The 25,909-nt window shown below is 34.2% G+C and overlaps 4 protein-coding genes and 1 non-coding gene across 7 annotated transcripts; 2 read left to right on the top strand and 3 right to left on the bottom strand.

The window, feature by feature from the left end:
• The first annotated feature begins 554 nt into the window (after nucleotides 1-554).
• On the top strand, nucleotides 555-2,836 carry LOC8274882. Its single transcript, XM_002528592.4, has one exon. It carries the CDS (start codon nucleotides 1,155-1,157, stop codon nucleotides 2,652-2,654), a length of 1,500 nt encoding a protein of 499 aa, XP_002528638.1. The 5' UTR covers nucleotides 555-1,154; the 3' UTR covers nucleotides 2,655-2,836.
• A 279-nt stretch (nucleotides 2,837-3,115) lies between these two features.
• TRNAR-UCU lies at nucleotides 3,116-3,188 on the bottom strand. The gene has a single exon. It is a non-coding gene; the product is annotated as a tRNA-Arg (tRNA).
• Nucleotides 3,189-3,864: 676 nt separating this feature from the next.
• On the bottom strand, nucleotides 3,865-9,944 carry LOC8274900 (pyruvate kinase 1, cytosolic). Its single transcript, XM_048369690.1, has 16 exons — nucleotides 9,677-9,944; nucleotides 9,489-9,585; nucleotides 9,287-9,384; nucleotides 9,036-9,191; nucleotides 8,763-8,840; nucleotides 8,211-8,342; nucleotides 8,005-8,085; nucleotides 7,806-7,877; nucleotides 7,611-7,700; nucleotides 6,680-6,824; nucleotides 6,349-6,437; nucleotides 5,537-5,632; nucleotides 5,342-5,409; nucleotides 5,077-5,176; nucleotides 4,652-4,711; nucleotides 3,865-4,241 (listed from the first exon to the last, which is right to left on the bottom strand). Exons 1-16 carry the CDS (start codon nucleotides 9,743-9,745, stop codon nucleotides 4,089-4,091), a joined length of 1,584 nt encoding a protein of 527 aa, XP_048225647.1. The 5' UTR covers nucleotides 9,746-9,944; the 3' UTR covers nucleotides 3,865-4,088.
• Nucleotides 9,945-16,135: 6,191 nt separating this feature from the next.
• On the top strand, nucleotides 16,136-21,591 carry LOC8274884. Of its 3 annotated transcripts, none has more exons than XM_048380270.1 (7): nucleotides 16,136-17,236; nucleotides 18,694-18,838; nucleotides 18,976-19,029; nucleotides 19,122-19,213; nucleotides 20,058-20,293; nucleotides 20,499-20,673; nucleotides 21,558-21,591. In XM_048380270.1, exons 1-7 carry the CDS (start codon nucleotides 16,407-16,409, stop codon nucleotides 21,574-21,576), a joined length of 1,551 nt encoding a protein of 516 aa, XP_048236227.1. In that variant the 5' UTR covers nucleotides 16,136-16,406; the 3' UTR covers nucleotides 21,577-21,591. The 3 variants fall into 3 exon arrangements, with proteins under 3 accessions (XP_048236227.1, XP_048236228.1, XP_015580529.2); XM_048380271.1 differs by lacking the exon at nucleotides 21,558-21,591 and adding an exon at nucleotides 20,857-21,446 and having other exon boundaries at nucleotides 16,139-17,236; XM_015725043.3 differs by lacking the exon at nucleotides 21,558-21,591 and adding an exon at nucleotides 20,857-21,446 and having other exon boundaries at nucleotides 16,148-17,236; nucleotides 20,499-20,669.
• Nucleotides 21,592-21,951: 360 nt separating this feature from the next.
• On the bottom strand, nucleotides 21,952-24,566 carry LOC8274885 (leucine-rich repeat receptor-like protein kinase PXC1). Its single transcript, XM_002528595.4, has 2 exons — nucleotides 23,013-24,566; nucleotides 21,952-22,924 (listed from the first exon to the last, which is right to left on the bottom strand). Exons 1-2 carry the CDS (start codon nucleotides 24,361-24,363, stop codon nucleotides 22,245-22,247), a joined length of 2,031 nt encoding a protein of 676 aa, XP_002528641.2. The 5' UTR covers nucleotides 24,364-24,566; the 3' UTR covers nucleotides 21,952-22,244.
• Nucleotides 24,567-25,909: the final 1,343 nt, after the last annotated feature.

Genomic DNA, 25,909 nt, shown 5'->3' on the forward strand with positions numbered 1-25,909 from the left:
TATATAATATAAATAATATTTTTATTAATTTTAATATATTAAAAATATTATCTTTAAGACTAAAATTATTATTTAATTGAAAATCTAATTAATTAATTAATTAATATGATATTAAAATATAAAAATATATATTTTTAAAAGTAGAATTAGTGTTATTTGATTTGAAAATTATTTATTAGTTAATATAATATTAAAATATAATAATATTATTATTTTTTAAAATTAAAATTAATATTTAATTATAAATATAATTTATTAATTAATAAATTAATAAAATTATATAAACTTTAATTATATATATTAAAAAATATATATATATAATAAAAAATATATATATAAAAATTTAAATATGTACATAAAAAAAATTCAGATTTTGGATACATCAACATGTATATAAATTTGTAAAAGAGCATGTGGGTTTGAGTCTCCCCTGTTTTGAAAAATACTGTGGGTTTTATTACATTAAATTGAAAAAGGAAAAAAGCAGCGGTACACAAACCAAAACCACGGGCAGTTTTTATGTCCAACGTTTTCAAAACAAAACAAGAAAAAACCTCTAACGCAAAAACCAGCTGCTACTGCAACTGCTCACTCTCTTTTTATGTCCTTCTATATCTCTCTCTCTCTCAGTTCATCCATTTTAACGCCACCACTCCCTTGACTCTTTTCTTTTTTCTCCCTCTTTCTCTCTCTCTTAACTTTCTACATTGTAAAGCCTGAATATACGCACCAAATTATATACTATTTTTTTTTTTTTTTTTTCTTGGTATTCAGAAAGGAGTTTGCTTTTTCAGGGCTTACCCCGTTGATGGTACGTTTCATCAAGTTTAATCTTTCAGTTCTTGGAGTTTTCAACCATTATATTTTCTGGGTTTTGTCCTAACTTTCAGTTTATCTACTGGGTATGTTTTCTTTACTTCGTTTACGCCAAGATAGCACCTCTTAATGATATTCTTCTACTCATGAAAGTGCTAACCTTATATAATCATGCATTTTCTGAACTGGGTTTTCTTTGTTTTTTGAGTGTCTGTGAATCCAATAGGGAAGTCTATATTGTAGAGAAGTAGACAAAGACCTTTCTTTCGTTCTCTCTCTATCTCTTTTTCTTTTTGGGTTCATTTGGTATTTGGAGAATAGGGAAAGATTTTGGTTTGATGGTACACAACGGTTTACCTGGTGGGATATTTTCTGGCATGGGATCAGGATTGTTAGGACTAGAAATGCCACTACACCAACAACAGCAGCAGCAGCAGCAGAATCCTCAAAACCCACAGAACACTCATCAAATACACCACCCACAAATGGTAGCTTATGCTCACAACCATGAGTCTGATCACAACCCACAATCACAACAATCTGTTAAACATGCCTACAACCCATATTCCTCCTTAAATCCAAAGCCACAATCACCACTTAGTGATGAAGATGAGCCTGGTTTTACTGGAGATGATAGCACAGGTGATGGGAAAAGGAAGGTCTCTCCATGGCAAAGAATGAAGTGGACTGACAGTATGGTTAGGCTTCTTATAATGGCAGTGTTTTATATCGGTGATGAGGCTGGATCTGAAGGGAATAACGATCCCAGTACTGGCAAGAAGAAGGCAGGTGGTGGATTATCACAGAAGAAAGGGAAATGGAAATCAGTTTCAAGGGCAATGATGGAGAAAGGGTTTTATGTATCTCCACAACAATGTGAGGACAAATTCAATGACTTGAATAAGAGATATAAGAGGGTTAATGATATACTTGGCAAAGGAACAGCTTGCAAGGTGGTTGAGAATCAAAGTTTACTTGAGACAATGGATTTGTCACCAAAAATGAAGGAAGAGGTGAAAAAATTGTTGAATTCTAAGCACTTGTTTTTTAGAGAAATGTGTGCTTATCATAATAGTTGTGGTCATGGCTCAAATGGGATTGCGTCTGGTACAAATCATTCGCCAGAAATAGCCACAGATCAATCTCATCCTCAACATCAGCAAGCATCTCACCTTCAGCAACAAAGGTGCTCTCATTCAACTGAAAATGCCCAATTTGCTACTATTTCCAGGACTGAAGCAGAGGGATCGAAAATGGCCAAAAGAATACGCAACGAAGAAGATGATGAAGAGGATTATGATGAGAGTGATGAGGATGAAGACGAAGACGAGGATGACGAGGATGAGGCAATAGAAGGCACTTCGAGGAGTCAAAACAGGCATGGACATGAGGACGAAGAGGATCACGAGGAAAAACCTGCTCAAAAAAGGCAAAGAACAGGAGTGCATTCTTTATCATCATCTTTGATGCAGCAACTGAACAGTGAATTGATGGGGGTGATCCAAGATGGAGCAAAGAGTCCATGGGAGAAGAAGCACTGGATGAAGCTGAGATCAATGCAGTTAGAAGAGCAGCAATTGAGCTACCAATGCCAAGCATTCGAGCTCGAAAAGCAAAGGCTGAAGTGGGTGAAGTTCAGCAGCAAGAAAGAGAGGGAAATGGAGAAAGCAAAACTAGATAATGATAGGAGAATGCTGGAGAGTGAAAGAATGGTACTTCTGATACGCCAAAAAGAGCTTGAATTGCTTGATCTGCAACAACAGCAACATCATCATCACCATCAACAGCAACAACTTTCTTCGAACAAGAGGGGTGACCCATCTTCCATCACTGGATGAATTGTAACATAATAGGTTAAATCGAGTAGTTTCGTAGATGAAACAAGCTGTTTGTTTTGTATTTGTCTTTAATTTAATAGGTAAAAATTATCCTATTTTCTTTCCTCTGTTAAAATGTCTCAATGAAGGTAGGTAATACTTCTATATCTTCACTAATAAACAGATTTGAATTTTGGCGACCATTTCTAAAGGGGTTTCATTTTAGTATCAGATCAAGACATATGTTGTAATATTTCTCTAAATCAATTTACGATTAGGATTAGGTCAAGGTATCTGATACAATATCCTTCTCAATGATGACAAGTTTGCAATATGCAATAATTCTTTTCCTTCATTAATGAAATGGATATGTCGTCTTCCGAAAAAGAAAAAGAAAAAACCTTGCGAACTAAATAAAAGAACGAACTCTGCTTAGAGAGGAAACAAATAGGGCCAGATAAATAAAATGGTTACATGAAGTTCACGCCTGGTGGAACTCGAACCCACAATCGTCTGATTAGAAGTCAGACGCCTTATCCATTAGGCCACAGGCGCTACTGCTTGAATCAGTATCCACAAAATGGCACGCGACACCATACAGTGAATGTCCTTTTGACGGTCGTTTCTCATTACCACAAGTCTCTCATCTCGCCACCCAAACGCCTCCTTCCAGTTAGTTGCCTATTGGGAGCAAGTGAAAGTGAGTTTCTTTTTTTATCTGAAACTCGTCCAATATTGCAATTCCGAAGGGAGTTAAAAAGGATCTTAAAGCATGCAGAATTCAAAAATAGAGAAGAAAACAGCTTTGTTGAAGCTAAAATAATATTATATTCAAAAATTTATAAAGCCTGATAATAAAATAGTAATATCAAACGAGTCATAATGCTCCTTCTTTTGTATTTATTTCAGAAGTTAAAAAAAGAAAAAGAAATTACGTGAAAACTTTATTTAAAAATAGTGGACTTGATTTTAAATTTGGACGATAAATTAGATGCTCACTTTTTTTTTCTTATTTAATTTATCGGCGTGCAATAATAACAGCAAAGTGTAGATTGCCAAATGTTAACGGCATAGCAGCCCCATGGATGTTGCTGTCTAGGGTCAACTTAAAACTAACAAAAAACTTCCAACTCAATGAACGGCATTCACCATGTTAAACAAGATAAAATAAATTACTATTTTTATTATTATTATTATTATTAATTATAACTTCTGAACCGAACAGCAGAAAAGCTCAAAAAAAACTTTCAATTCCAACTGAAAATGGGAATCATGGATATAATTTCCATGGCATTCATCATTGTTGCGGACAAAAAATTACTTGTCAGTTTATATTCTTAATACATATTCCAAATCAGGAGCTAGTCCCAGACACCTCAAAAAGGTTACGGCGGCAGAATCCTCCACCGCCATCTGACAAAAGGTATTCCCTAAAACATTTAGAAGAACTCAATTTTAATCTTCAAGCTCAATAATTTTAACCACGGATGCATCCCCAACTTTCTGGCAAACAACTACTCTGTCGTGCGACTTGATCACTCCAGAAGACTTTCCATGATCAAGAGCAACCTTCAGGACCGACTCATTTGTTGCACTTGTAGATTCAGCCTGCGAAGCCAACATACCACACCAGATTTCATAATTTCATCAGGATAAAATGTTACTGAATACTGCGTGCTCTCATGGCATGACAAATGCATAATTGTGGTTACAGTTCACTCCAGTAAGTGATTGCAGAATATTCCCACTACACTACACACTCTTAGTACTTCAAAAATAAAAACAAATTAGTTATAACCAAAAAACTAGAAGCACATGCCATTTAAGCAATACCAACGAAAAACACAAGACTTTCACCAGACCGGCGATGATATGTTTTTTTTTTTTACCAAGAACAAACAGCCATTTAGATTTGAGTAATAATTAACAACCACCTTGAAGACTATGATTCTATGTTCAAACAAGGGGCATAACATAAACCAAGTCCCGATTGCAAAAGAATAAATAAATGAACTTACAGGATGTCGTGGATCGGCAAGCATGGGGAAGAGACCTCTAACAATAAGTGATTGCCTAGCCTGAACATTATGTAGATAAGAATACAAACATTAGCTTAAATATCAGGAGCACGATATGAAGATATTTATAAAAACAGGTAAACAGAATAGAAATATTAGTATGAAACAGGTAAACAGAATAGAAATGTAATTACAAAAACATAATATGGTCAAGCTGTTATTCTTATCGTAAAATCTTAAAAGATATTTTGCTATTTCATGAAAAGCATGCAGCAAAATGGAACACTATCATCTTCTTTTCTCACACTATGAATCTCATGAACAAGATGTTAAAATAAGCTCAACAGACGTGCACCATTTATGAATAATCAAATACACAGGAAATTAACTCAGCAAATACAAGACATTTGAGTTAAAGAGCATACTTCAAATGCCCCACTGAAGCTCCATTTCAGTTGATTTGTCTTAAGCCGAGGAATGACAACAGACAGAACTGGCATTGTTGGCCTGTACTTAGCAATCAATCTGCATAGATATTTTAGAAGTTTCAGAGGGTAGTCAATATGGATGTTACGTGTGAAATAGAAACTATCATAATGATTATTATTATGATGATGATAACTTTAATCAACTGAATCTGGCTAAACTCGCTTGCATACAAAAAGATAAATAGGATGAATAGAAGTATACCTTGCAGCCCTCCCTGATGAAGTGAAGCAAATAATGACAGAGGCCTTGACCTTAATAGCTGCTCGAACCTGGGCAAATATTAACTCTAGTTTAGAAAAAAAAACTAAAGAATATTGAATTGATTCGACAGAAACTGGAGTTCAAGGCAAAGTAATCTGATTAAAGACAAATATGAGAATGAGAAAGCAATAATACCGCAGAAGAAGCAATTGATTCCAGGTGGGTCATTGGCTCTCCAACATATTTGACAGTTTTCTTGAAATACATGTCTTGGTTGAAAACTTTTTCTGCCTACAAGGGTTAAGAGAGATTAGAAAAAATTGAGCAAGACATGGAACATGATGCACAACTGCTTTAAAAACTAAAATATTTGCTGTCCCTCTGTTTGATTCACAATTGCCTTGATTTTATTTACTAAAGTTTCCCATTATAACACATATAGGGGAAACATTATGCTCATTGGCAGTCTGAAAACCTAGAGTATTGATAGAAACACCAGTAACACCATCAGAATGGAAGTGTCCGCTAATCCCTTTCTTAATCTTTTATTTCTTTTGCTGGACTAAGTACAACAGAGAATGCACTACCATACATCCAAATCCAATCCAGTTAAGTTTAAAGTTTTAAACACATAATAATAACCATCACATGAATTTAATCATCTAAAACTTGTTCAAGCCTAGAAATCAGCCAAGTTTCACGTACTGCTGAGTGCCAGGAGCAACTCCCATACATAAGAAAATAAATTCACTCTGTAGAGAGGGGTACATTAACCACCCTAGACTATGAAACTCAAAAGCATCCATTGAAGAACAGTTTTAAAGAATTTCCTTTCTTTCCACTAAACCAATTACTCAATTACCAACAGCTAAACCATAAAACTTACAAAAAGAAAGTAATGGATTTCCAGCATGCCAGAAGCTCAGTTTTCATTCAGAGACTAGACCAATTAATGAGTAATAATGCAATGGTGTCAAAAAGAACAAAGGAAAAACAAAAAGAGTTACCTCAGCACAAATTTTACCAACAGTAGAAATGGTTTCAACAGGATACAGTCCACGAAGAGTCTCAGCACCAAGAAGAATTGCATCACTTCCTGCCCCAGTTACAAAAGGGAAACAATGAGGTTTCACATGTTATACTTTTTTTAACAGTGCAGATGAGAACTGTGCATACAGAAAAGGAACACAAAGCACTCATTAACACAAGGGCACAATCCAACATGCACAACAAAAATGATTTCTTCCTATGGCACTTGCTTAGTGGACGCAATCAGCTATACATAAATATAAGGATGGACTTCAACAAGAATTGAAAAATATATAACTAATAACATACCATCCAACACAGCATTGGCAACATCAGTAGCTTCAGCGCGAGTTGGTCTTAGGTTGTCAGTCATACTGTCGACAACACGAGTAACCACTGCTGGCTTTCCAGCCATGTTACACTTGTAAAGGGCAGCTTTCTGAAACAAGAACACCTGCAATACAAAGAAATAAGTTAACTGCACACAATAGCTAACGAACTTTCTTGGCACTACAATTAACCAAGCACAAATGTGTAATCATACAACAACAAAACCCCAAAAAGTTAGCATTTGCAACATGCTCATCGTCCTACTAATTTCCCAAAATAGATAGCACATGATAGAATACACAGCAGATATTAAAGAAAAATGCATTATAATCAGTTTCATTTTAGCCTTCCAGAATTTTTTTTTAATATTTTCCCCAAATTGGCGATTATTCTATTACAAGAGAAAAAATGGATTATCCTGTGAAAAATTATAAAATCAAACATAGTAGTCTAAAGAGCTACTGGGTCAGATTAATTTAAAGAGTCACTGGGTTTTCAACCCTACCATCGCTTCCAATAGCATAAGTTCTACGGATGGTGGTAAATGATCCTAGTTAGTCCGTTGAGAAAATGGGAGCTGGTAGAAGCTTGCATAATTCAAAGAGAGGTTAGACAACAATTGAGGTAAGACAACACATGCTGTCCAGCTTGTAATTAGTTCTCTAATATAGTTTAGAGCACTCGTCCTCCACCCAAGTAAAAGACACCCACAGTAAAAATGTACTGTCAAAGAAACTGACAACATTTCTAAGCATATAAAAATGAAGCAGGGGAGCACAATACTTCATATATGCATCAGCAAAATCAAGCATAAGCAGATTTATGCCTCTTATAAACCACTTGATCAAAGGCACCATGTGTCTGGTCATTTGTTTAAATATATACAAAAAGAAGAGGAAAAAAAAGGGACCTTCTCAGGGGGAAGATCTATGCCCAAATTTCCACGGGAAAGGATAATGCCATCAGCTTCTTGTAATATCTCATCAAAATGAGTTAGTCCCTGAAAAAGGTCACTTTTACAATCCATTTACAAAAATTAACTACACCTAGCTAAATCATTAGAAAAATAGTACAAGTGATACAAAAAGTAGTATATGCAAGTTACCTCTACATTCTCAATCTTGGCAAAAATTTGAGTCTGAGAGAGGTCTCCCAGCTTAGAGAGGTACTCACGGGCCTGCATTTCAGCAACAAGAAAACTGTCACTGAAGCTATATAGACAAATAGTCCAATTAAATAAAACAGAATGAAATTCTACGGTTTAACACCCCATAAGAACATATTTTTCCAATAGGATTTACTACCTGTCGTACATCTTCTGCATGCCGGGTATATGACAATGAGAGAAAGTCAATTTTGTTTTGAACTCCCCAGGTGCCTATAACCTGAAATTCAATATTCACTAGCACTTAATTGAAGAACACAGAGAAAAAACTTTAAGAAATTAAGAAATGAGAATCTCTTGGATTGCACCATCTCTTAAACCGAACAAGCAAGAAGTAGGACTCACCTCCTTATCTTTATCAGAAAGAGTAGGCAACTCAATGCGAATTTGAGAGGCATGCATGGTGAACAATGCCCCTGCCAAAGTTGCAGAGTTCTTTATCACGCATACCACATCATTGCCCTTCACCTCAGAAACCTGCTCAATTCCAATAACAGATCAACAATAATTAATAAGCTTATTTAGGTTGCTGGACATCGTAGTGAACAGGAAATTTCTTCCTAAAATAGTTTGGTGTGTACGAGTGCATGCATGTAGCCCATATGACTAAGTTCCTTTAAACTCAATTTTACTAGTCAACAAAAAAATTTAATATTGAATTTCTTTCAACCAATAAAATCTTTTGTTTTCTGAATGGTATTGGAACAATGCAAGCCGGAGTCCAAGTTCAACTTCCCACCAACAAAATCAAAGCACAGTGGAAAGAACTAAATGTAATAATTACAGATTAACTAAAAGACATCCAATCCCCTAGCAACCTAAGCATCAAAAGGAAAAAGGGCAAAAACAAACAAAGAGCTCTATTTTGAATTAATCCTCTGGTGATCTTTTTATTACCTCCAGCCACACAGAGGTAGTTTCACTACCAGTAAATAGGTATTGGCCGACAAAAATGGTATCTCCTGGCTTCACTGCCTGCAAAGACCAAAGTAAGGTTTAGTTGTTGCAAAAGCAAATAGCATAATCATACTTCATAAATAAACGTTCCCTTTGATATAAGAAGACACTCAGTTTCATAAAAGTTGAGACTGACAACATTAATAACGCAAATTATTTCTGCAACCAACAAACAATGATTAAACACAATCATTAGGTATATATTTACAGAACCTTTGATAGCCCATCGAAATTGATGGGCAATAATTCTGATGAAGCTTCTTGATCCTGATTAGGTGTTAAAACAACAACACCTTCTGCTAGTAGTGAAATTGATTTCTCACTTTTATTAACAACCTGCAACTCAGGCCCCACTGTGTCCAGCATAACCTAAACAAACAGTATCCACTTTAATATAACAAACAGTAAAATCACATTTACAAATTCTGAAATTAAATATATAAATAAATTTAAAATAAACATACAGCACAGAGTTTCTTGGTGCTTTTCACAGCAGCCTTCAAGTTTTCAAGTGTTTCTTGGTGATACTCGGGATCACCCCAAGAAAAATCAAACCTGGCAACTGGCAATCATACAAAACGCATATCAAAATCCATTTCGATGATAGAAACATCAAAACGACACCAGAAAGAACAACATAAATAAATTAATTAAAATGAATCTCACCGGACATTCCGGATTTGAGGCAGCCGGAAATAACATCTATCGATCGAGATTTAGGGCCAAGTGTACCTACTATCTTAGTCATTGCCGGAAAAAAACTCTGCAACAAAATAAAAATTAATCTAATCAAAAACCGAAACTCAACCAAAACTAAAAATTAAAATACAGATCTAAAACACGAGGACACTCACAGATTTTGATGGCTCGAGGATTGACGCCATCCTTATCGGCTCCTCGAGAAGCAAGTGACTCGAATGCATCTTCGCTGATTAATAATAAAATTAAACTGACAAACACCAAACCGAAACAGAGATTCAGAGCTTCGATTTTTAGTATTTGGCGTGAATCGACCGAAGCGTATTTTTTATGTAATACCAGTGTTTTAAAATAAAATTCTAACCTTCGAATATGCTCTTGTTCAGCGTCTAATGCTTTACTTTTATTTTCTTCGAAAACCCGGTTCTCTGTTTTTCAAGATTCAATGCTTCTAGGTCTCAAGTGCGACACGTGGCAATATACGTAAGGTCAGATGGGATTCAGGAAAGCTTTAGAGAAAAACAAGTGGCGGATATACATGGAGTTCAATGGGCGCTTGTGTACGGGAATTTTTGTTAACCCAATGCTTTCGTGGAGAAGGGAAAAACGAAAAAGTGAATGCTAGACCTCCAGAAGAATGTGCGCGTGGAAAGTAGGAATGCCATTTGTTGTCTAGGAGAGAGAGTGTGTGCACGACCCTACCGATTGGAAAAGAAAAAAAAAAACAGGTTCCAACTTGGACCGATTAAATTTAAAACTAATTTTAGTAATAAATTATACTTTATAAATTATTTGAAATTCAAAAAAAATAAAAAATAATTAAAGTTTACTATGATAATTAAACTCTAATTACAAATTTCAAAATTAAAAGTGAATCAAAATTAAAATATAAACTAATATTAAACTATATAATTTTTAAATATTTAACTATTTATTTGTGAATTAATTTAAAATTTAATATATAAATCCTAAGTACTAGGTTAGGTATTTGGCTAGGTCTGCTGACGATAGCGACCATAGACTACTTAAGTTCTAACTATACCAAATAAATAAAAAATAAAAAATTATTGACATAATTGTATAGCAAATATCTGAATATAATAATTCATAGTCAAACAGTTTTTGAATAGTGTGGGTTAAATAGAGCGTGAAGATGACGGGTTGAATTGGAGAGTAGGGGATGGCGTTTAAGGACACGTGGTTAGTTGCTTAGGCGGAGAATTTGCACGTTGGAATGACAAAGCGGAAAAAGGATCCCGCACAAGGAAATTGAAAAGGAAAGCGATTGTTGGTTTAGGTCAAAAAGAAAGGAGTTAGTATTACTATGGGCTGGGGCGTCGTTTGGTTTTTGTGAAATAGTATGGCCGTTGGAACTTTCAATGGTTGGACATAAATAGAAACGTTTTTTGGTGCTGACAAAAAGGTCAGGTCAACCTAATTAAAGGGCTGGGGTATTATTAGGACTTGGGCATTTGCCCTTGCAGTGGTCTGGCCTTGCCTCGTTGAATCAGTTTCTTATTATAGAGAAAAAGAAATGAAGAAAATTATGAATTTTCTATAATATAAATTATTATTATTATTCTCATTATTAAATATTACATGTGAGGTTGAAATGTGAACTGAGGTCAAGGTCCTCGAGGATGACGAATATTATATTTACTATATTCTTTAATAAAATATTATTTTATTAACTATATATGCAATAGCTTTATGGACATATCTTGCGTGAAGCTATATCAATTTATGAATTTATAAATATGTCTATTGTTCAGGTTAGACTCGATGATAAATATATTAGGTATTTGAAATCGATTTGAGTTCGAAATATCTTAAAATGAGTTTGAAAGAGTTAAAAAATAGAAAAATAAATTAATCGCTAGTGAAGCTTAAATTGTTTAAAATATTAATAATTTTTAATATTTTACTTATTTTTGTTTTATAAATGAGAATAAAAAAAATAAAATATATTTTTTATAATAAAATTAATATAAAAAATTCATATAATAACAAGCTCAAAATAATGAAAAAATCCATTTAAAGAATTAAATAAGAATATTTTACTATATTGAAAATAAATAAATAAACTTATAAATGAAGATTATTTCAAATTATTTATTTTTTAAACTTTAATTTATAAAAAAATATTAAAAATTCATATGTGAATGTAAATGTATAAAAATATTTTATAGTTAAATATAAAATCTTCATTATTATTATAGATAATATCTATAATGAGTCTAAAAGTTCATGAACGCATTAAGCCAAAATTGAGAAAAGCTCGGCTCGAATCCTTAACAAGTTTAAAAGTAAAATAAGTTTAAATCTTTATATTTTTTGAACAAGTTCCAACGATATAAAAAACTAATAAAATCCCGAATTAAACTCGAACTGTTTATATCGTTTTACATCCAACATATAGTTTTTATCTCAAATTTATTTGAATCCAAACTTGAAAAAACCTAAAATCTTTTGGACAATATTAAAAATATTATTTTTTAAAATTTACAACAACCTCTCATCGTTCAAAGAATATATAGATAAAATTAATATATTCTTAAAGGTAGGTTGAACTTTATTAAAATCTTAAACCTGCACAGGTAGAGTAATCAAAATTTAGATTAAAATTTGAAGAATACAAACCCAACTAAGCCCGTCTTAGCCCACTAGTTAAACCCATCGACATAGAGCTAATACTAAAATTTTAATAGTAATAATAATAATCTATTAGTATATCTAAATAATACATGTTTAATGAATAAATCCTAAAGGAAACTAGTAAGTGATTGTATACACGAATAACATAAATAAAATTAAGATCATTTTATAAGGAAATTAACGAGTGGTTTGGTTTCCCATTTTCATTTGGAGTGTTACTTGTGAGAAAAATGGCAATTGAGACAGTAACAATCGTTGTTCTTATTGATATGTTAGTAAGTGAATGCCAAAAAACAGTAGTTTAGAAAGACATGATAACATTTCTTTTTGTCATTACAGCACCTAATCTATTTGTTTGTAATAATTAATAACATTTACAAATAAGAAATGCATAACGATTCAGGAGGTCTAGTTTTTTAAACTTTGTAAATAGCTAGCAACATGATAGCCTATCGCAATGTAAAATTAAAGAGAAAACTTAAAAATTAAAAAAAAAAAAATGAGAGAAAATAAATTGATCCTTGCTTTCATATAGATTAAAAATTATAAACCATAAATAGACAGATAGATATTAAATTATAAATTATAGATTGATATCACTAACTTATATTCGAGCAAAATTAATATTTTTTATTGGATTAAAAAGAAGAAAAAATTATTTTTATTTAAGTATAAATTAATGAGTTCTAAATATTTTGAAAGCTTTTTCATTGAAAAAGAAAATAAAATTTCTCAAAATTCGTCAAACATTACAAAATGATTTCCATTTGACTTTTTATATGCAAACAATGTTGTAAATCATTTTTTTGAAAAATATTTTATAGTATTTACAAAACAAATGAGCCTAAACAATAAGTGCATAATTTATTTTCCTTTAAATTTAGCTAAATTATACTGACGGTTACTCAAATTTAGCCAATGTATCATCATAATTTTTTAATTTTAATTTATATTCTGTCAATTTCCATTAAAAAGTCTAATAAAAAAATGACTTAACAGTATAGCTAATTAATTTTTATTTTTTAACATAACGAGTCACTATTATATACCACGTCAGCATATCAATAAACTTTTAATTTACAAGTAATTAGTATAAACTTTAACCAAATAAAGTGAGGTTGATTACAAGTAATTAATATTAACTAGTTTATATACAACTCTCTCTCTCTCTCTCCACCATTTTTTCCTTCTTTATCTCATCCTCACCTATCAACTCCGACCACCCTTACTGTCTCCGGTGTTCTGCCAGTCTAATCAACGTCAGACCCCCTTTGACTTTTGGCGACTGGAGTTGCAACATCCTTTCACTGGAAAATCGAGCATTAAAGAAGTTAGGAGACGTTGAACGGCTGCCATCGCTTATTCCGACTGTTACAAGCATCGCCGACGTGTGGGATTACTGGAAATCAACTCACCGCCCTTGATAACGCTTGCTTGGAGAGTCTTGGCCGTCAGTATAGTCGAAGAAGGGAAAAGGCCGCTCGCCGGAGCCGAAACTTCAAGGGGCTGATTTGCAGCAACGGCGAGGCTTCAAGCTTCTCCCATATCATTATGTGTGTGCCAGGTGTTGTGAATTTCTGACAAGGATGGCACGTTTCTCCCGGCGAGCAATTTTCCTTTTAAGAGCAGCAGGGCTTCAGGTTGGAGTTGAAAATTACTCAGAGTTTGAATTTAGATTGGCAGTGATAATTTAGGTTGCCAAACACAAAATGATATGCGAGTGATAGATTCATCAAATCTATGATACCGGGCAACAAAAAATCCTTTTGGTACGATGATAAAAGTGTCAATATTTTTTTGGATCCAAGTTGTTTGGATGTGAGAAAGTTAGAGAAAAAATATAAGACAAAGTAGCTGCGTTAATTTTGATTTTAATATTTTTTTAATTCTATTATTTGATTTAATTAATTTAATTTAATGAGTATTTTAAAATTTTAGTAAGTGTCATATGTCTTAATATAAGTGATATCTAGCATGTAATAATAATATTTAATTTTTTTATAAAAAAAATTAATCTGTTGGAATGTCGCATCACGTAGGCTATTTAATGGAGATTCACAGAAAGAAATTTATTGATATCACTGTTAAAATTTAGAGAATTTTACTATACAAGTTAAAATTAAATAATTATTGATCATCCGTGTAATTTAGCCCTTCAAACTATGTAAATTAGTTTTGCAATAAGTATAATTCAAGACTTGAAAAAATGGAACTCAATTAGCTCCCACAGCATACACAAACATAAAAATATATTTTTCATAAAAAAAATATTTAACTCGATCTAATTAAGTTTAATTTTTTTTATATTTATTAACAAGATGAATCAAAATGGATAAAAAAATTAAATTATTTGATTTATAGAAAGATAAACAAAAAGGGGTATGTTTATCATCCCTATGTTACCATATTATACTATTTATCTAATATTATTGATGTTGTAGACTTGAATCTAATATTTTATTTGAAGAATTGTGTTGTTTGGAGAGCTAAAATGAGGTTAAGAAGATATATAAAGAATAGTAAAATATGGAATATCTTTTTAAGGCAATCTATATGAAAGCTCGAGCCAATGATAAATGATTTATACTAGAAAAATGTGTATGAAATTGACAAAAAAATCAGTATATTAGAAAGATTCATTCAAGAGAGCTGTTAATAAGTATTCTCAAAATGAACAATATAAGAATGTCCAGGTGCCTAGAGAGCTAAGTGAGCAATGTATTTATAAATTTTAAATCTAAAATAGTGTTACCTTACATATGAATTAATTGCTGATATAGATAAATGACTTTTTAGAGAACTAAGTAGAGATGTGATATTCTATTTTTTAGATATATAATATTTGACCAGCTTATTGGTGAATTTTCATGTGATATTATTACTATTTGAATGACTTATTGTACAAATATGCATTATTTATATATTTTTTTCATTATTTTATTTTATCATTTTATATATAGAGGTCTTTTTTATTAAATATACTAAAATGATAAAAATACTATAATTATAATACTTATCCTCTTCATCGGCATGTTTCTTCTCCGTTTCACCCTAGACTTCTCTTCCTTCTCTTTTTCATTATTATTTCACCATTCACCCACCATTGCATCTCCTCCACCACCATGGCACCATCATTTACGGCAATCCTATGAATTTGATAAGAACATGTCGAACTGAATATCCAAGGATTAGAAAACAACTAAGGCAAGATGAGAAAAGCAATTCCAATTCTAAGGACATGTAACAACTATATAATAAAAGTAATAATTGGATAATAAAGGAAGCAATTGTTATATGTGAAAATTTAAATTAGGAAAAAAAGGAGGATAGGAAAAAGGATGAAAATTTAAATTTTCCGTTGTTTGATAACTTGATTATAAAGAAAGAAAAAAAAGTGAAATATGCTAAATATTTTATTTTTATTTGTTACAATTCTTTTTTATTTAATGTAACATTTAATATATTTAAATATTATTTAATCTATTAAAATTAAGAAATAATTTTATATTAATGTTATATGTCACATTTAATTTCAATTAATAAGAATCGAAACAAATAAAAATGGATCCTATAGTATTATACTTTATAAATTTTTTGCAAAATTTTTTTTTTTTCACAATTATTAAAATTTTGAAAGAAAATGGTGGAAAATATTATATTTTATTGTAAAACAACCACTTTAGGCATAACTTAGCACAAGAAACAAAAGATTTTGAAGAAAAATAAATTTAAATATAAGTAAGAACCTTAGCTTGGATTGGTAAGTGACTGACTCATGTTTTATGAGAAAAATTTCTGTCAAATTAAAAATACGTTAATATATTAGATTATAATATTTTAACAGAAAAGATTTTTAATCTAAAAAAGGTTGTAAAAAATAAGTATTAAATATTAAAGAAAAAAAATAGTATAATATAGTAAAATAAATGGGGGTAATAGCGAAACAAAGTTGAAGTCAAATTTTAGGACATTTTCATCTGAGAGACTACCCAATCCCCACTTAGCCAGCAAAGACGCCCTTACTGGCTAACCGAACCAACAGACATGTGCTCTCTATGGTCCCACCCACGTGCCACCTCACTTTCTTCTCAACCATTACTTAACGCGTCCGTCACATTCCGTCACGGCTAATCTCACCTTAACCTCACGACTATTTTCCTTCCGTTAAACCTCACCTGCTCTCTGCCACCGTGTTCCTTAACGTCGTCGTTCTACAACCGTAACGTCTTCATGGCTTCCTGTGACGACGATTTCTCTCTCCTCAGTGACGATAACCACCATAACCACCACCAAACAAACCCTAACCACCAGCATCACCACCACCACATCCTCCACCACCACCAACCCTATGCCCCTCACCGTTTCCCAGCGAAATCACCTCCAATCCACGCGGCACCTCAATCTATACTACCTTCCGCTATCGCCGACGGATCTACCACCGGTGGCGTGGAAGAACCTGAAGAAGAAGAAGAAGAAGAGGAAGATAACGAGAGCGATTCACCTTTTCCAGAGGTAAATCCCTTCAGCGACAACAATTCAAATGTACGGACAACAGCAACAACAACAACAGAAAAAAGAAGAGAAACAACAGAAGATAAGAACAATAGCGACGGATGCAACAACAATCCGTACAGCAACAGTTATAAAAAAGCAAGACAGGCAACAGCATCATCATCAGAGTATAGAAAAGATAGAGAAGAGTGGAGCGATGCGGCAATAGAGTGTCTATTAGATGCATATACGGAGAAGTTTACTCAGCTAAATAGAGGGAATTTGAGAGGGAGAGATTGGGAAGAGGTAGCGGTTATTGTGAGTGAGAGATGTCAAAAACAGAGTAAAACTGTTGAGCAGTGTAAAAATAAGGTTGATAATTTGAAAAAAAGGTATAAGTTAGAGAGACATAGAATGAGTAATGGCGGTTTATCGGTCAGTCATTGGCCTTGGTTTAAGAAAATGGAGGAAATTGTTGGCAATTCTTTGCCTGTGAAGGTTGTTCATGATGAATTTAAAGGTCTTGGTGCTGGTGCTGCTTCTGGAACTGGAGTTGGGCAATCCAAGAGGTAAGTTGTTTTTAAGTAAAATAATGCAGATGCCCTATTTTATATGTTATGCTTAAGATTATCCGAATTTTTAAAATCTTAAGCATAATAACTTAATAGCAGTAGTATCTGAGATTGTGCGAGTCAAGGTTGTTTGCATTTTGGGACTCTAATTTTGATTTGGATCACGGGTTGAGTGTGAGTTTTGTTAACGACGGGTAGTGCATGATCGAACCTGGAGCTATTTTATTGAATGAGGTGAGGAAATGCACTAGCTGGTAAGGAGCAAGCTTGGGGTTTATATTTGTAGTGAGGTTCAGTCTAGTAATCCTAGTGAGTTAGTTCTGATGCCTATAATTTCGTCAACTTATTTTCATAGACTGTTATAGGCTGATTTAGCTATTCTTTTAGTCAGTATGATAATGACATGGTTATTTTGGTGATTATGAAATGGTGTTTAAATAGTTGGTTTGGCTAAGCTTTGATGCCCAACAGCTAAAACAAATATCCCCTTAGACATAGATTCTTCTTGTAAAGGAAGAAAGGACTTGGATTGCTGAACATTTACTCAGTAGCCAATTGCAGAGTGTCAAATGAATGTTTTTACGTGCCTGGTCCACTTTCACTCTGGTCTTAACTATCATGTTTTCATATAGTTTTATTTATGTATTTATTTTAATTCCATGAAGTCAAGTATTCACTCATTATGACCTGGTTGTTGCTTGTATATTTGAAGTCAAAAGTATATTTTTGCACTTCTATTCGGTTTATAATATGGTCTTGAGCTGTACTCTCATAACTGGTAATGTGTAATGTTCTTGTGTAATGTTCTCATACTTTCATAAGAGTTCTACTATTCATGTGGTTGAAATACATTGGTTAAAACTGAAGAAGAATAGTTCTCTTACTTCCATTAATATTCTACATACATCATTTATACACATAGGAGAGACAATGTATAGTAGGTCAACTCCCAAAGAATCAGAAAACTATCATAGGAATTAGGAAAGGAAATAATAAAAAAGATATACTAGGGAATACAAGATTATACAAGATGTCCTTTTAGGGAATTCTAACAGAAACTGCAGAAACTGAGGTACTAGTTAGGCATTTCTGGGTGTGATGGTCATGTGGTGCATAGAAGATACCTTGAAAATAGGATGGACTCCTATCTGATTCCATTGTTAAAGCAACTAGAATTAATGTAGATTGAAATTAAACCAATTATGTTTCGGCATTACTACATTTTAATGGTAGTAAAGGTAAATCTGACTTTAAGAATGCTGGGGTTGTTTCTTGATTGTATCGCAATCAGTCAAGATGAGTGTGGAATAGGTTTTCTGCATCCTACATTTCTCACCTTTATACATGTTTGTGTTTGTGATATTTTGGGCCTTCTAATTTGTATTTAGATTTTGGCTAAAGTCCATGGTGCTGTTCTATTGCTACAATATGTTCTTTATACATCTTTTTGGCAGATATGCAACAGCAACAGCAAGCCCTGTAAGTCAAACAAATGCCATGAAGTCCAAATCCATTTCTAATGCCAGATGGCGTAGAGTAGTTTTGAAAATCAGTGGTGTTGCTCTTGCCGGTACTGGTCCTAACAATATTGACCCAAAGGTTAGTTGATTGGCCTGTTATAATTGTAGAAACTTTATAGTTACCCTCCCTTTCTTTACAGGCAGACTAGATAGTCTGTTTTGTCTTCCCACTCCTCCCTTCTTTATTGAAATTGAAGTTGATTATTTTCACTTTAGGTGATGATGATGATTGCAAGAGAAGTTGCAATTGCCTGCCACCTAGGTGTAGAGGTATTTACGCCCAAATGATTGTATTGTATCTGGCATTTTTGCTATCTTATTGGATTTGATAAGTAACATACAGCTCCCTGTGTGATTTTCAGGTTGCAATTGTCATTGGTGGTCGTAATTTCTTTTGTGGAGACACGTGGGTGACTGCAACAGGTTTAGATAGACGTACTGCATATCAAATAGGGTAATTTCTAGTTTGCAATATAAATATATGATAAAATTTGTGGGCAATTCTGTTCTGTAATAAAATTCATTTAGCTAGAATGAGGTCTTGAAATTAGATTAGATTTTTATCTTGTTTAACAGAAATCCTTCTCATTATTGTAAATTGGTATATTTTCTTTTCTTTTTCTTTTTTTCCTGTGTGCATCTTTTATTATAATCTAATTTGTGATTGCTGCTTCAACTTATTTTCATGCACATGGTAATGTCAACTCTGATGTGCATTCCCTGTTGATTTTTCCAGAGAATCAGAATTGCTGGAAACCTATGCATTCTTTTGTAGTTTTTATGGTTGGTACAATCAATATGCATTTAATACCTGAACCCAAATTCTTGAGTTCAGGTTTTACGTTTAAGTTAAATATCTAAAATTCTCGAATCTCAGGCTTTCTGGATTGTTCTTGCTGTTTACTCATCTTGTAATAATTCTTAAGAGGATGAAATCAAGAAAATATGTGGGTTGTTAAAGCAATGAAAGAGACTTGTATCAAATGGTTAGAATCAGTTAAATAGTAGCTTTTTCTGGAAACATCAGAAAACTAGACTGGGATATTATGCTAGCAACTGTAGGAAGACTATTATACAGCAAAGTTGATAGTTTATGTTCTTGTTAAACTTTTCCTTGTCTTCTTTCATTCAATCATGTATTAGTTATTTCTTTATGTTGTCCATGATGCCACCGGCTGGATGTTTTTATCATTCTCAAGTCTCTTTTGGTCATTGCTTGCGGAATGTGTTGATGGTCCTCAATTTTTTTTTTTGTGGGCTTATCTTGATCTAACTGTTCTCTTCGCAACCTGTATCAGTATGATGGCAAGTGTGATGAACTCTGTATTGCTCCAGTCAGCGATAGAGAAGGCAGGTGTTAAAACACGTGTGCAGACTGCATTTGCAATGCAAGAGGTTGCTGAACCATATAATAGGCAACGAGCTATTCGACATCTTGAGAAAGGCAGAGTAGTCATATTTGGTGGAATTGGTGCTGGGACTGGAAATCCGCTCTTTTCCACTGACACTGCTGCAGCTCTTCAAGCTTCAGAGAGTACGTTTTCAGCTTTGTGCCTCCATCTACTTGCATAATTTTTCTATCTAATTACCCAACAGTTGAATTCTCTTTTTCTCACGCACATGCACAGCACACAGACAGGCTCAAACAAACATAAGTTTGCCAACATACTTGTGCTGTTCGTTCGCCTACTCATTATTGGGATAATTTTGTATTTACCTAACCCTTTTTTCTCCTTCAGTTCATGCTGAGGCAGTCCTGAAAGGTACTAATGTTGATGGTGTCTATGATTGCCATTCCCGAGACAACGGTGTCACTTTTGAGCATATTTCCTTTAGGGACTTGGTCTCGAGAGGTGCCACATCAATGGACATGATGGCACTGACCTGTTGTGAAGAGAATGGCATTCCTGGTTGGTATATCTTCTTTCAGTTTTGCTGTTATTGTTTTATAATAGATGATTTGATTTCTTGTGCTTTTCTTGCTATCTGCTTACCCATTTGCGTAATCCAAGGACTTTAGTGATGTCATAGTATTGTTGCTGGCTCGTTGTTGTGGTGTTGAATTGTATACTCTCCTAATAATTTGATTTTGTCCAGTTGTGGTCTTTAACCTTCTTGAGCCTGGAAACATCTCAAAAGCTTTGTGTGGAGAGCAAGTTGGCACTCTGATTGATCAAACTGGATCTCTTGGCTGATAGATATACTAACTTACTAAAGTCTTACCTGGTATTGTACTTTAAATGACCATATCTAGTTCCTTGGAAACCGTTCCATGAACAGATACAACGCACCTAAACCCTGTGACAGAGATGCTCTTTCTGGTGACTAAATTGGTTTTGCTCGGTATGTGCTTGAGAAGGCATGGTGAATCCGCAGACTTACCAACTGCTGTCGATTATTTAAAATCAATTGGTTCGTTGCTAAGTTGCATACAGTTGGTGCCGATCTCCTGTATTTTCAAGTTTGTAAATTATACTGACTCATTGAAAGTGATCAATAGTGAGAAGTGGTCAATGCCAGTGGATTGACAGTGTAATGCACCAATTAGTGTAGAGCTGAGTCATTTAGGCACTGTAGAGTTAATTTTTAAAACATGTTACTGGAGATTCATATAATTATTCAAATGCATCTTACTGTAAACAATACACTATGGCATTCAATATAATTTTTTTTATGATTTGATATTAGAATGATTATTAGAAAATCCTGGTGCTGGGATGTTGCAAATGATATGTATTTTCTTTTACTTTCTGTTATTTTTCATAACGCAAGAGGGTTTCTTTTATTTTCTCAATCAGCGTAGCTTTAATTTCCTGAGGTCAGGATGTGAAAGCAGCGAGCCCCTTTATTTATGTCGGGAACTCTTGATTGCAGTGACTGATCATGTGGGTTTCTTCTCACCTAGTTTTTGTGTCAGCCCAAAAGGTGGAGAAAGGTGTTTGCTTGTTTAGTGGGTGGTCTGCAAAGACGACGAAGAATTATAATGCTTGGAAATGCCTGCAAAATTCATGACTTTCTACTTCCAATCCAGCTGTTACATGGGAATTGTCATCCCAGCACCATCCTCCTCGAATTTTGTTCTTCCATGGCCATTTTCTGGGTTTGTAAACTATAAACTGCTCTGTTACTGTTGAGTTTGTCCCAATCACATCAGTCCTTTTCAGAAGACTAAATTGGCTGCTAATATCAAAGTTAAGAACACATCTTCTTTCAACCAACTTAATAACTAACTCAAATGCCAGCTACAATACATAAAACAGAAAGACTAAAAAGAGCTATCTTGTTGACTGGTGTAAGACATCAGCAGATCTTCACGCGTGCAACAATGAGAGATTCGAGGCATTACAGTTTTACAAAATCTTACAACAGAAAGGCAATACAACCAAAGAGTCTTGGAAGAGAGGTAGCAAGGGGATACTGCAAAGCAAATGAAGAACAGGATGGAACAATCAGATGAAGATTGGCAAGTTATAAACAATGGAAGTTCAATATCCCCCCAGTCCGTCTTCGGTGGTGGCAAGTGAAGGCGAAAGGGAAGTGCGAGATTCATCATAATCTTCTCCAAGAGGGGACTGTTCCACCCTAATGTCCTCAATCATCTTCACAACTTCTAACATTGTAGGCCTCTTTTCAGGTTGTGGAACCACACAAGCCAACCCGACATGAAGCATTGACACAAGTTCCTCTTCAATGTTCTTGTACCTCAAAAGTTCTTGATCAAACACTTCTGCTGTCCATTCTTCCTTGACAACTGATCTCACCCATTTAGGAAGATCCACTGCCTGTTCGTCCTCTTCAATCCGAGGACGTGTTGGTGAAGGGTACTGTGAAGGTGCTCTTCCAGTAAGAACTTCCAACAGCAAGACTCCGAAACTGTACACATCAGCCTTTTGTGTGAGTCTCTTGATTTCTGCCTGCTCAGGTGCTCTATATCCTCCCATTCTTGCTATGGCATGAACCGGATTCAAAAGGAGGGACAACCCAAAATCAGAAATGCAAGCAACACCATTCTTGTCAAGAAGCACATTAGAAGATTTTAGATTTCCATGAGGAATTCTTGATGTACTGTATTCTTCGTGAATCTTAGCTAATCCTCGAGCAGCTCCTAACACCAAACTGATCCTTGTAGTCCAATCCAGAGGAATCCTTCCTGGACCCCTATTCCCTAATCACAACAGAAAACATACAACAACATTTCAACAATCAATCAAACACTATATTCTACATTAACAGAAAATCATTAAAACACTTACCATGAAGAAGTGAATGTAGACTTCCATTAGGAAGATAATCATAAACAAGAAGCTTTTCTTCCTTAGCATAATAATAAGCTCTGAATCTGACAATGTTTTGATGCTTAAGCTTCCCAATAACGTCCATATACTGCTCAAACTCCTTCCTAGCACAAGGATTAGCATCCTTTAACCTCTTAACCGCAACTGTACATCCATCATCGAGCACTGCCTTATAAACAGTCCCTAGACTTCCTTTCCCAAGCATCTCTGCCGATGCGCGCAGCAAATCTTCAAGCTCAAACTGCTGCCTCGTATCAAAGAAAACGAGCCTACTTCTATCAGTAGCATTTGTGCCATCACTATCATTGCCCCCATTTGCGTACACTCTTTTTTCACTTCCATAGCTACTTCCGCTCCTCCTTGCCTTTCCACTCTCACTACCCACTTTAGAACTGGCATTTCTATCTCTCCCACAATAGTATGCAACTATAAATGAAGTCACAACCAAAAGCGCAACACAATTGGCTACTACAATTGCCACTATAGCTCCAGGGCTTAACCCTTTATGTGACTGAGATTTTTCTTTAAACACCAGCGGTGTTTGCGGCATTGAGCTTGGGTTAGACGGGACCGTCTGAGACGACATATCAGCCGGTATATTTCCTGTAAAAGAACATGCAGGCAACGGGCTCGACCCGCATATTCCTTCATTCCCGGAAAAGATCCTGTCACCGAATTTCTTCAAGATATTATCTGGTAACCGTCCATACAGTTCATTATTTGAAAGGTTCAGTTCTCTTAGTAAGGGAAGTGACTTGGAAAGGTCGGGGATTTGACCAGAGAGTTCATTGTTTTGTAACCTGAGAGTTAACAACCTGGTCAAGTTACTCAAACCATCAGGAATTACGCCGCGAATGTTGTTATCTGACAAATCCAAACGCAGTAACCTTTTGAGCAATGAGATCTCTGGTGGTATCTCACCAGAGAAGTCATTACCAGCAAGGTAAAGAAGCTTAAGATTAGTACAATTAGTAAGAGACAAAATAGAGCCGTTTAAACGGTTATCATGAAGATCGAGAACACGAAGTTGATCAAGAAGAGAAAGTGAAGTAATGGGTCCACGAAGCGAATGAGAGGGAAGAGCAAGTGAAACAACACGGCCTGAAGCAGAGCATTTGACACCTGCCCAGGTGGCGCCACCTGGAGAACAGGCGGACGTGCCAGTCCAGTTGGTAAGAAGAGTGCCGTGAGCGTCAGTTTGGAGGCGGAAGAGAGTGAGGGAATGCGTGTCGTTTGGAGATGAAGAGGAGAAAGAGAAAGGAAGAAGAAGAAGAAGAAACGAGAAGAGAAGAGAAAGTTCTCCTTTCATGGTAGTTTGACAGTATTGGGCGGGAAGAAACTAGAGAGATGGCATAAGAACGAGTTTTCAAAAATGAAGAAATATAGACAGAAATGAAAGTTTGTTTTATTTTGATTCTTGTTTTCTTCTTACACTTCTATTCTGTCCTTGTTTCACTTCCATGTCTAGACTCAGACAGAGAGAGACATTAAAGAAAAAAGATGGCCAGAAAAGTTTAAATACAGAGAGAGGGAGAGGGAATTCTTGAATTTGTTTTCTCATATGGTATTAAATTATTAAAATTTTAATGGTAATGATGGGGTATGATTAAAGGGGAGATTTAATTATAGCAACTTTAACAAGGTAAGAGAGGTGGGGATATGATTAAAGGTAATGTGGTTGCTTGAAATGATGGCTGTTTTCCACTCCTCCCACATGGAATGAGTGAAACCCTTTACCTTTTCTATTTTTCTTTTTTGAACTTCTACATTTTCTTTACCTGTTATGGCTAACCTAATATTGGTTTTCTTAACAATTCTTTTTAATTGGAGCTCTATAAAGAATCATAGCTGGTAAAACAGCAGTGACCAGCTTTAAATTATTCCCAATTTTCATGAATAATAAAATAAGTTAGACAACTCTCTCTAATTACTTGACAATAATTGCAAAATAAATTAATAATTTTCTAGAGCTTCTAAACTAATAATTACATGCTTCGGCTTCTTTTCCTTTTTTTCTTTAACACCTCTTCATTTTTATCAATTCATATATTTATAACTAATTTTATTAATTTAGTGCAATGCTGAATAAAGTTTTTAAAAATACTTTAGTTTTGAATCTGGAATATATTAGAAAAGACGAGTTAATTATGTAATATGAACAAAATCTCCATACTCTTTTGTAGTATTATCATAAATAAAAAATGGATACTTTCTGCCACTTGCTATACAACGATTGGACAATTAAGGTCTTTGGAGGCATTCAATTTTGAATTGGGTGGCCAAAACTATACATCTAACCCATCAAAATTTCTTGAGACCTAAACCCCTCTTACCTAAAACCCAACAAATAATTCAAAAATATTTGACATGGGTTTTAGTACAACCAAGATTTCTTTTGTTGTTTTCACTATTTTGACCACATTTTCCAAGAATGTAACAGACCAGCAGCACTACACAGTGTAGTAATGTATATGAAACTTTGAGCTCTAACCAAAACAATTAACAAAACAAAGTGTGCAGTGAAAGGAGTTTTGCTTTAGAAATGCAGAGATCATTTGTTTCAGATACAATTGTAGACATCTTTTTAGATAGCCCCCACCCAAGATATTTGATTGATTAAACCATATTTCATTGCTTGCATGGACTTTAACTCTCACCCATGTTTTCCAAAGCTCAAATGCCTTGCACTGCCCTTTTTATTTTATTTTATTTTTTCTAATATTTATGAGATAGTTATTAAATTTTATATATCACATTTTCTTATTCAAGTACAAAAAAAGAAAAAACACTGAAAATATGTGTACCAATATAACCATTCCAATATAATACATATAAGATTGACAAATGCTTTTAAA

Source organism: Ricinus communis, chromosome 10 (genome assembly GCF_019578655.1).
Source record: "Ricinus communis isolate WT05 ecotype wild-type chromosome 10, ASM1957865v1, whole genome shotgun sequence".
Taxonomy (NCBI): Eukaryota; Viridiplantae; Streptophyta; class Magnoliopsida; order Malpighiales; family Euphorbiaceae; genus Ricinus; species Ricinus communis.